Source organism: Haliotis asinina, chromosome 3 (genome assembly GCF_037392515.1).
Source record: "Haliotis asinina isolate JCU_RB_2024 chromosome 3, JCU_Hal_asi_v2, whole genome shotgun sequence".
In the NCBI taxonomy this organism is placed as follows: domain Eukaryota; kingdom Metazoa; phylum Mollusca; class Gastropoda; order Lepetellida; family Haliotidae; genus Haliotis; species Haliotis asinina.
Window position 1 is genome coordinate 42,367,558 of NC_090282.1, and position 11,494 is coordinate 42,379,051.

The 11,494-nt window shown below is 39.9% G+C and overlaps 1 protein-coding gene across 1 annotated transcript; it reads left to right on the forward strand.

The window, feature by feature from the left end:
- Nucleotides 1-2,569: 2,569 nt before the first annotated feature.
- LOC137276849 (apolipoprotein L3-like) lies at nucleotides 2,570-5,531 on the forward strand. The gene is made up of 2 exons (XM_067808498.1): nucleotides 2,570-2,630; nucleotides 4,044-5,531. The coding sequence occupies exons 1-2, from the start codon at nucleotides 2,618-2,620 to the stop codon at nucleotides 4,838-4,840; spliced, it is 810 nt and encodes a 269-aa protein (XP_067664599.1). The 5' UTR covers nucleotides 2,570-2,617; the 3' UTR covers nucleotides 4,841-5,531.
- Nucleotides 5,532-11,494: the final 5,963 nt, after the last annotated feature.

The window sequence follows — 11,494 nt, forward strand, 5'->3', positions numbered from 1 at the left end:
AGGCGTCTCTAAGTGTCATATTGCATCTAGAGACACCAAAGACAAAGCTGAATGGATGTTGGTGAAAAAGTCAGCTATACTTTTCCCTTATGGCTAGTCAATAATCGAAGTTAGGGCAAAATAGCCAGTGAGTGAAAGTATGGACACCTATTCACACACTGTGAGACAATGTTAGACAGGCCCATTTACCGTGATGCAGTGAGGATCCACGGTATCTACAAAAAGGTCAACATAGTTTCTGATGTAATCTATGATTTCGGTAGTCTCTCTTGCAGACATATTGCAGATTACATTCGGAAGCAAGAAAGTGGGATCTATTAGTTTGTCAATAAGAGCAGCACTATATAATGGTATAATCAGATAAGATTGATAAGTGAACTGAACCGTGAAGGTCCTGGGGTAGAATAGGCCTTCAGCAACCATAAAAGGCGACTATGCCTGTCGTAAGAGGCGACTAACGGGATAGGGTGGTCAGACTCGCTGACTTGGTTGGCGCATCGCTGTCCTCAGTTGTGCAGATCAATGATCATGTCGTTTCACACTGAAACAGACGAACAGTACAGTACCGTGTATTTGTAAAGTTATAAGACTAGTGCATTTTTGACATATTGAGTGATATGAATTGATTTGGAAATATTTGAGCCATATGTTATATACAGACAAGACTTGATGAGTCAAATTATGAGTCGATGACCAAGTAATAAATTCGACTTATCGATGTATTCTAGACAGCATGACTATGAGGTTAGAAAAAGAAGGTGATCGAATACTGAACAATTCCTTTATTCAGCACATCATCTCAAAATATAGCACGGCAATACATTAGGTAGCACAGATAATGAAAACAAATAGTATATATACATGAGCACATTTCAGTATTAGCACATTGAAAAACAAAATCCACGTACCTCTCAAAATCCATGAACAAATTATTATGACAGATATACATGTACATGGCGCCATCTTGAATCTTGTGGAAACAAAAATGCAAACTGCCTTCTGCAAAAAGTCTGACATTAATGTTTGTTTGTGTCAGTTATTCTTACATTTTTCCACAGATTCACGGACGCTTGCCAAGCGGAAAATGTTCATTGCTTGTACCTGGGACCGACTCAAGAAATTCCTCCAGTCCTTGACAAAACTTGAACGCCTCCGATACCGATGGTTGTGGTTGGATGGCAGGGTATGTGTCGCCTTCATCATCAGACGAGTCGTTATCCCAGAACTGACTCGATCCTGTCGGCATCATATGAAGGAGCACATGTTCAGTGTTGTCATCGACACTTACATAGTCGGCCAAAGTCACCTCACACGGGTGTAATCTGGCTTGAGGATGTCATCTTCATTGTCAGACTCACATAGGACGTTGGAAGGAACCCTGCGCGGCGGTAGCAGTTGGAGATTGTCACCGGCTTTACTTTCTGCCAAGCATGCTGTAACATGCGCATGGCATCAATCACTGTGATTGCATACTCCTTACCGTCGTTAATGGCTGCTATGCAGTGGTCAAGAGCTGTATTCCTGTAATGGACCTTCAGAAAACTGATGACACCTTAGTCCATAATCTGCGTTTTAGAAGTTGCGTTTGGTGGAAGGAACGGAAGAGTAATGTTTGTGATACCCTTGACTTTCGGGTGAGCAGGGCAGTTGTCTAAAATGAGAGCAATTTTATTCTTCCTGATCGTATGTTTTTGTAAATTATAAATGATTTTACCCAATCCACATCCATCATCCAGGCCGACTTCTTGAGACAGTACGAAGTCGGCAGAGATTTGACGTTCTAAAACCAAAGCGGCTTGGCAAATTTCCCTATCACTAACAGGGGCACCTTATCAGTTCCAGCCTGATTAGTACGGACAAGGATAGCTAGGCGTTCCTTTGATTGTTTACCCTTGATTGATATTTTGACGCCTCTGAACTCGAGTTTTGTTAGGCAAAAGATGGTAGAATATTCCCGTCTCATCAGCATTGTAAATGCAACCTGACTCAAACTTCTGTAAGACGTGCTGTAAGGTTTGTGCCCAGTCACGCATAGCTTGAGAATCATTATCTACAAATTTTGATTCCCCATAAAGAACTTTGAAAAGAATATCATTTCTCCCTTTAAACCGATTCAACCGTGCATATAGTTTTCATAACTAGAAGCTATATTTTCATTGCCTAACATGTCGTAAAACACTCGTAAAATCTCCAAAACCGACATGATTGTCATAGACAACGCTCAGGTCGAGACGTGTTATGTAAACAAATGCACGTGTGTATTGGAATCTGTCAACGTTCATAGTCCCATCTTTATTAACAACCTTCAAGTTAGGAAACACAATTCTGGGCTTTCACAAATCTGAGGATATGTATTCCTCACGATTTTTAAAACAATCACATCATACCATGACCGATTCTCTGGATTATTTTAATTAAATCACCCCATTTTGATAGCTAATTCGGGCATACACTATTTGTTCATCTAGAGCCTGCTCCTGCTACTTGTCTCATAACTGGTCTATCAGCCTTACAGATGACGCGTCATTGTCGCTATTTTTACATTTATGGAATACCCAGATCCAGTGTCACCGTAGATATCACCCCTGATGTCGATAGAAACCTGCATTGCGTCAAAATGGGAAATTCAAGTAAGTATATGTTTTGTCATTTATCACCAAAGCTGTCCTTTGTCGTGCAGTATGTTGGGTGAATAGTATAATTATGCTGTACTGACATTAGGGATCTGTTTCTTACATTCGTTACACCTTTCCCGCAAGATTTGGAATTTCCCCCCACCCCCACCAGAAACACACTATCAAATCAGACACTTTTGCTTGATTACATCCTTGCCGTGCAATACAGACTTACTATTACACATGGCGAGGAATGTGTGCTTCACTTGTACAGACGTGTGGAATAACGGGGGACAGCGGTATCGTGTCGAATAAAGGGGTTTCATTGCATATCTACATGATACTGATACAACTGGAGCATAAAATGTACAACTGAAACGTCACAACATTTTAATTCCACAGTAGAAGTAACTTTGTTCATCTAACGTTATAACGTTTCTCCTAGAAAGTATATCGTTATTGCACAAGGTGTTATAAGCGAGCGTTGAGGACTTTTAGCTGATGTCACACATTATCAGCCACACGACACATTGAACACAAGTACTATCTATTCCCGAGGAATTGACCTTCTAAGGAAGGTCGCAATGTTTACGCGCAGTAAACTTTCAGTGAAGTTGTGTTTTCGTGGAGACACACATTTCTTGAGTAATAGCTGTCCATGCGCTTTAAATTCCGGATCGCCTTGTAAAGGCCCATTCATTCATTCATTCATTGGAGGGCATGGGACCCCATAATTTATAAGAATAAATTTTAAATATTCAAATTGCTGCCCCTCCTTGTACACAATTGACGACAGACGTGATGCATATGTGATATCTGAAAATTCCTTCTCACTCTTTAATCACCCCGTGCTACATCTGTTTAAGCTGCCAAAATTACCATGAAGACTATAGAATACACTCATGAGTCAATGATGTCTATAAAATAATCACACTGAGATCTGTTGTGAAATACATTGACGCTTTTAGGTACATTGGTTTGTTTTGACTAACTGTGAAAAATATACACCTGGGCTAGGGACAATAGAACCTACATTCCGAATATACACAGTGACTTCATTTTACCTGAACGTACGTAGTTATAATCTTCCATGTGAGGGGTGCTGAAGTAGCCTAGTGGTTAATGTGTTCGCTCGAGTTAGGTTCCCTACATGGGTAGGATGTGAAAAGGCCATTTTTGGTGTCCCCCGCCATGATATTGCTGGAATATTGCCAAAAGCGGCGTAAAGCCATACCAGACGTTCGCACATGACCTCTGAAGATCCAGAATAGAACGGGATTGTGTGGTCAGGATCTTTGATGGCATATGTCTACTCGAACTTGATCTCTGGGATCAAATTCTAACACGGGTCCAGTGAGGTTGAAATTGTTGATAACTCGTTCTGCGCAGTTTACATATTCTTCAATACTTTTTACGTTTTATTCTTAGGAGACGACAGCTTGGAGCAGACATCTTCGGACTGTCGTGACGCTCAGAAACGAACTGCACGTAAACTGAGGACGCTTGCACGGGCGTTGCGAGAGAAACAGAGACAGATGAATATTGCTAAAGTGACCTTCCACTCTGCTGGCATCGTTTCCGGTGGATTGTCTCTCGCAGGCGCCATTCTCGCTCCTTTGACGGGAGGTCTGTCCGTGGCACTTCTGGCGGTAGCTGGTGGAATGGGAGTGGTTTCCGGGTCATGTGACCTGACAACTCAAGCAATCGAGTTCACCGCTGTAAACACGGCAATAGAAGACGCCCAAGCGGAACTTGACCGCCTGAGTAGGAAGCTGAAGAAATTAGTCGATGAGCTAACGAGTCGACTGAAAGACTACGGAATATCAAATTATGAAATTTTGCGGATGTTAAAAACAAGTGGTGGCTTGGCATATGGGTGTTATTCTTTACATCAACATATTAAGAATGCCATTGCCATCGTGAGAGCAGCGTCTCATGCTCAAAAGATTGCCCTGTCCCTAAATGGTGGACAGGTTGTTGCCGATGCTGTTGAAGGTGCAATGGCCGGAGCGACAGCAAATCCGAAACTCGCAGGCGGAGTTGCTGGTTTTAAGGCTCTCAGCAAGAGTGCCAAAGCCCTCCGTCTTGCCGGTGGTATAGGATCAGCGATAGGAATTGGCTTGAGCATTAAAGGGCTTGTTGAAGACAGCATCAAAATTGAAAATAATGTATCTGAAGTGGCCGATGTACTGGAAAAAATGGCTGATAAGTTGGAAGAATGCTGAACCACCGACTGGATGTGTGTAGTGAACGTGACACAAAGGGGAATAACTCCATCATCGGTCAGAGTATATGATTCTACAAGTGACAAATCCTCTGCTCATTGGTATCTTGACAACAATGATAACTGGTATTGCTCCATTTCATATCACTGCATTGTCTTTATTATCCATACGTTATCTTCTCGAAAATGTCGTTTCTCACTGTACTGTCACTCTGAAACATCAATTATGAAAATACAGGGTGCTAGTCAGGCTGTCGCCTTCCTAACGACATTGACATAGCCAAGGAATAGGTTGTGACCACGTGACTTTTCGTTTCTGTCCAGTGATGATTGTGTATACATAAAAATATGTTTTTGTTTACTTTTAGACAGATTTAAATTTAATATCAGGCAGTATGTAGTTTAGGTTGGTTCCTCTTTGATCTTTTCCGGAATTTATTACAGAATTTTGTTATGAACATTTGTTATTGCTTGATGTACATGGAATGCCCGGTGGGTACAAATATGTTAACTTGTGGAAGAAAATATCCGAGAATTGTTCACATTTTGTGATTACAATTCGTCCTGAATTCCTGATGCTTTACCATCTGCAGCTTCTGTCAAGGAATTGTGTTGCGAAATCAGTGGACATTTATATATCACAGACTTATCTCAAAGTACTATTTTTGTATAATAAATCAGTGTAGTTTTCAGCGTTGTATTTTCACGCGTGACATTGAACCATACACGTACAGACGTTTACTGTTGAACTGGAACTGGAGACAGCAGACCATCTGATATCTGCTGAGAAATGGCTTATTGTGTGGACGACACAACATAGTACTGCATCGGCTATCTGTTGCGATGCGATGTGTGTCCTGGGTCCATGGCACTGCAATACTGCATCCCATCCTTGTCATGTTCTGGATTTTACCAAATCGTTCTGTTCTTGATCGTGTGATTTTGTAACATTTATGCTTGAATGAGTGAGTTAACATTTATCGCCACATCTGCAATATTTCAACCATATATTCACGAACCTTATACAACGATAAAAAGCATGAAATATTCAAAGATTATAAAATCTATAAATATAGTATATAACTAGTACATCCCACGTTATTTAAAACTACTTAGGGAGTATACAAATTTGTAAACTGTTTGGTGAACACAGAACACAAATCTACTGAAGATCGCCAACAACTGAAGGTAGGTCACCATACTTGGGACCATGGGGGCTTACAATTGCTACCTGCATGGACTCTAACGGGATTTACATCATCTCTTCAGCAGTTGGCGATTGTAGCAGAGTTTGTTGAAAATTTTAATCACAAAAATACTACGTTTTAAAATTTGCTAAGTTTAAATGCACTTTGAAAATTTTGGGGATTTACGTACCTCTTAGGAGGACAATAATTTTGCGATACTTAACCCCCTTTGAGGATACAGTCACTAATAATATCACTTGATAATCCAAAGTAACATTTATAAAATACCACTTATCTATTTAAAAGACATGTTCACAATGTATCTAGTAATTCTATTTCCTTTTAAAAAGAAAAACAAACAAAAGTGAAATGAAAAGTGACATTTTCAATTAAAATTAACATGAAAGAAAAAGTCCTTAACTGTTTTGACGTGTTGATTTCAGCAAAATTAATGTGTGATAATAATATTATTTCACAATGCATTAGTTCATGTATAAACATGTACAGTACCTTTAAACAGTAGGAAATATGTTGCAAAATTTAATCTTGAACAGTTGGTCTCAGTAAGTGGCTATACCTACACTAGTGAGTCTTTAGATGGGTAGTATATATTGTCAACTGGAGGAAATTTCCAATTTCACGTAATTCCTTCTTTTTAGTTGTACCAAACGTTCCATTTTCTGGTCAGGTGAACAGTTAACTCTGCTTTAAGGCGAAATATCTTATGCAATGGATTCTGTCAGGGTTTTGTTGCTATAGCTAAAACCGTCGACACCATAAACAGGAAGCGGTTATTTCAATGCACTTATAGTTGTACATTTACAAAACGCTAAAGAAATCTAAAAGCAAATTCTAAAGACATTGAAGTTTCACGACAGCACTGGTCGCCTACGTTTTAGCGACCCATCGCCCCTTTGCGTATATAATGGACAGGGAGTGCGATTTGACTACGACCAAAAACTTTCGAATTTTTATGGCGACATTGTTTAGACTGGGCACCGGTCTTGCATATCGCAACTATGTCGCATTGCGTTCGTGGTCCCAAGTCTGACTTTCTGGCGTGTTTCCAGCCGAGCTTCTGCTGAACGAAGCCGACCACGACGAGACCACAGTGACAACACCTGCGAGTGACTTGCGACTTGAGTCCGTGCAGTGAGGTCGTCTTTGCTACCAGTTGCAATCGTTGCGAATCCATGCGAGTTTACTACGATGATGAGGACATTTTACAATAAAGCATTGAGATCTATGCAACTTATCCAATACGCCAACTGAAAGTCTTTGCGACTGCGCTCCCAAAATCGTATAAAAAGAACCGTCCGCGTTTTCGTTCTTTGTCGAATGACAAGCGCGGGAAACGCTGAGAACAAAGGTGGATGTTGGCTCAGGGGATATCGTCTTGGCTCTTGTCCTTAAGACTGAACCCGAAGCACATTTGAATGACGTTGTTAACTACTCTGTGGGATTGATCAGACAAAGTGAAAGAAGAAGGCGACGCGCCAGATGTGGATCCGAAACTGGCTGATCCCTATGGCATCAAACGAAATTTCAACCAATCAGAGCGGGGCGTCTCCATGACGTAATAGTGGGTATAGAAATGAGGGTCTGTGCAGTATTCATCTACATTTCAAGGGTTAAACTATTTCGTTTACAGGTTTGTACAAACCTGAAATCCCGAAACCTGTTGAGAAAAATGAAAGCTATATGTTCTCACAATCTACTATCATTCAGATTTGTCTCCTGCTTTGCCTAGTTTTCGAGCTACAACCTTTGTTTTCTTAGACGATTCTGTCAAAATCACTTGATGTCGCTAGGCTGTAATCCGTGTTAGGTGGTATAAACCTACACGTTATTTGTCATCATTCACTTGATGCTCAGTTAATGAATTTATAACTGGTATAATTAGTGGTAACCCCACTTAGATTGCCCGACAAAGGCCCTCGTTTGGCATTTCTTTTGTCCGGATCGATCAAAGGATGAACCGATAACACGCTGATTGATTATTTAGGTTTATGGGGATTTAAAAGGGGGATTTAAATGGGGGATTTGTCAAAAGGCAGTGTTTATGTATGTACATTTACTAATCTATACTGTATACACTCTGTCGTGTCTGTGTCTGTGTAAAACAACACCCTTCTTTCAAAGGATTAACCGCCAATACATTGATTGATTGCTCATTAATATTATTGACTAACTAATTTAAAATAACTTTTTAAAAAGAATGGCGCACAGTATGCAATTAGTTGCCAGGTGTGCTATCTTGGGTAACCAATGAAACTTTACAGCAATGTGAAAAACCTGAAACGATACATCACGTTAGACTGTTAAAAGACACATCACTTGGGACATCTGCAGATGAATTATATACATATGAATTGTATCACTTGTTTTTGTGGATATTGATGTATACATTCCTCGAAGAAGGTAATAGCCTGATATTGCTCCTATAACTTTAATTTTATTATTTGCATTTTTTTTAATAAGTTGTCGTAGCTTTCAACAGAATCATTGTTTTCGTCGTTAGGTGTAATGATGCAGACGACATGCACTAGGGCGTGCGTGCGAATTATGATTCATATAGGAAAACTGTGAAATGTCTACATGTTACATTCCTCTTACACATTCGCAGATCGCTTCTTTTTATTAAGTTTCAAAATGTATACAAGTATGATTATAAAGTAATTAGGATTATGAGACCAAGTATAAAGACGTATATTGACAAGTGTCTACATACTGGTGAGTAAACGTTACAAACCAAGTAAATATAGCAAGTGAAGAAATCTATCGCGCAGTATTTTCACTCCGACCCCGACCTCGCTTAGGTTATGTTACAGGTTGTGTCATGCAAACTCCTTTTGGTAATGATGTAGTTTTGATTTTCTAACGTGATGAGAACAAACCATACATAATCTCATTAATTCAAATGGATTTGACTTCACGGTTTTCAAAAATGGCGGCGCCCGGTCTTGGGATGAATGCTATTTAAGTTTGTTTTCACCGACTTACAAAAGGACAATTACTTTCTACTGGTAGTAAAATATGTATTTTATTGATGGACAATAGGATTTTGCATGACATGCAAAACGTATAACGTAACAATTTCACTCTTGGAAGTGAGGTGGAGGTCAACATATAAATGCATTATAAATGTCACTTCGACCCCCACCTTGCTTCCGTGGAAGAAGTCTTTATGTTAAAAGTTGTGTCATGCAAAATCCTTTTGCCCATGATTCAAATGCATATTTAACTACCAGTAAAAAGTAGTTTTGATTTTCTGACTTGATGAGAACAAATCATAATCTCAATAATTCTAACGGACTTTAGCCCGTGACTTCATGATTTTCAAAAATGGCGGAGCACCATCTGAGGATGAATGCTATTTAAGTTTGTTCTCACCGACTTACAAAATCAAAATTATTTTCTAGTGGTAGTAAAATATGTATTTTATCGATGGACATTAGGATTTTACATGACATTGCTTATAACATAACAATTTCACTCTTGCAATTGGAATCGGTCAATATAAGGGGTCGATATAAGATTACTTACGATAATATTGTCACTTCGACCACAACCTCGTTTCCGAGGAAGAAAGCGTTATATCCATGCAAAATCCTTTTGGTCAGCAATGTGTAGTAAGCAGTCTTAATTTTATAAACTTGATGAAACTTAAACTCCATTTTCTATCCTGGAAACGTGGTAGGGGGCGAACCATCCGATTTGGTATACACCACAGGCTTCAACAAAGCTCACTTCGCACACACTAACTACCAATTTAAGCACAATCTACGGAGCCTGGTGGAAATCTGTGCATAGTGACACCATCACCCGACCCCAAGGAACAATTGACGGCAACACAACAATTCGGCATGTCTTAGGTGACGTCGAGAAATCAGCAAAATGACGAGCTTCCTGCACACTTTCTATACATTTAACTGGAAACCGTTCCTTCTATGACGTCACTCTAGGGCTCTGGCGACAGAGTTACGTAACCTGTCTGCGGTTTCGTTTGCGGGCGAGAGAGAAGCAGACGGCTTTAAGCAACTTTTAAGCGCTTGGTATAACAGTGTTTTGTCTATGACTAACCAAAAGTCTTTCATATGCGGTGATAAAAAGAGTACCAAAAAATTGTGTTTAGTGGTCCTTTAAGCGGCGGTTAACATCTACGTTGATAATCTACACTTATTTACATAATGCGTAGAAGACTGATCACTGACAACAGCATGTTACGGATAATATATGCTATCAATTCTCGAGGAACTGACCTACATTCTAATACCCAAACAAGTCAAAACCTACACCGTCAAAGTTAGTGTAAAATCTTATACATGCTTCTTTTTTGTGATCGCACACTCTTGTCTCGTTTACTACCATACATAGCAAAATTCCAGACTGGTTTGTATGTCGTGTTTTCGCACAGAAGACTATATGGGGTTTGCTTGTTTGTATCCAAGGAGCATGCCGACAACGACTATCTCGTACAGTCAGTGCGTGTGTTTTTCAATACTATTCATGCAGGCTGATTTATAGCCTGTAGTAGTCCAATTCAAATCTACTGTGGCTTATTTGAGCCATCGCTATATCGTCTCCAAATCAGCTAAATATCAGTCAATTCAAAGTTGTTGTTTTATCACTACAGCTGAGGTGTCGTGAATGCAACATTTCCATTATTATCCATGATTAATAAGGATCTCTAATCAGTTTGAAAAGTGAGAGAGTTTAGTTTTACGTCGCATTCAGTCATAGTCCAGCCATATGGCGGCGGTCTGTAAATAATGGACCAGCCATTCCAGTAAATAACAGCGTGAGCATCTATATACGCAACTGGGATACGATGACATGTGTCCTCGAAGTCAATGAGCCTCACCACCCGATCCATTGTCGCCTCAACGACATGCTTAGGCTATTCTACATTTCTCATCCGAATCTTCACGGGTCTGTTTGAAAAGATTGATCCAGTACTGTGCCCATTTGCTTCTTGATGATACACCATCACTACTCTGTCGGTTGGATTGGGTCACTGGACACCCAAGAAAAGCTCTCGTGACCTTGAAACCAGAATCGTAGTAAACACTGCATGTGTTCTACGTATGTGCATTCTGTTTCCAGATCCGATCGAATTCGTTCTGGACAACCGCCATCTACAGTACAAAGGCCATCGATGACCTCACCTCAGGGATATCATCTGTCACCCAAGCTTCAAGTCAAATCACATATCGTGAAAAACTGTAAATACATTCGTGTGTACAGGTGCTGTCGTGTTTCCATTGATCGTAACAGCTCATGTGTCATACATACTTTGGTCCTGACGAGTAAGGAGTTGAGTAACACAAATTTGTAGTCTCATTACGTTCTCATTTATTGAAAAGGCAATGGAATGATGCAATAGAAAGTAAAACGTATGTACACACGATTAACAATGAAATGAAATGATGTTATAAGGGTAACGCTATTTTTCAGGGCATTATCAT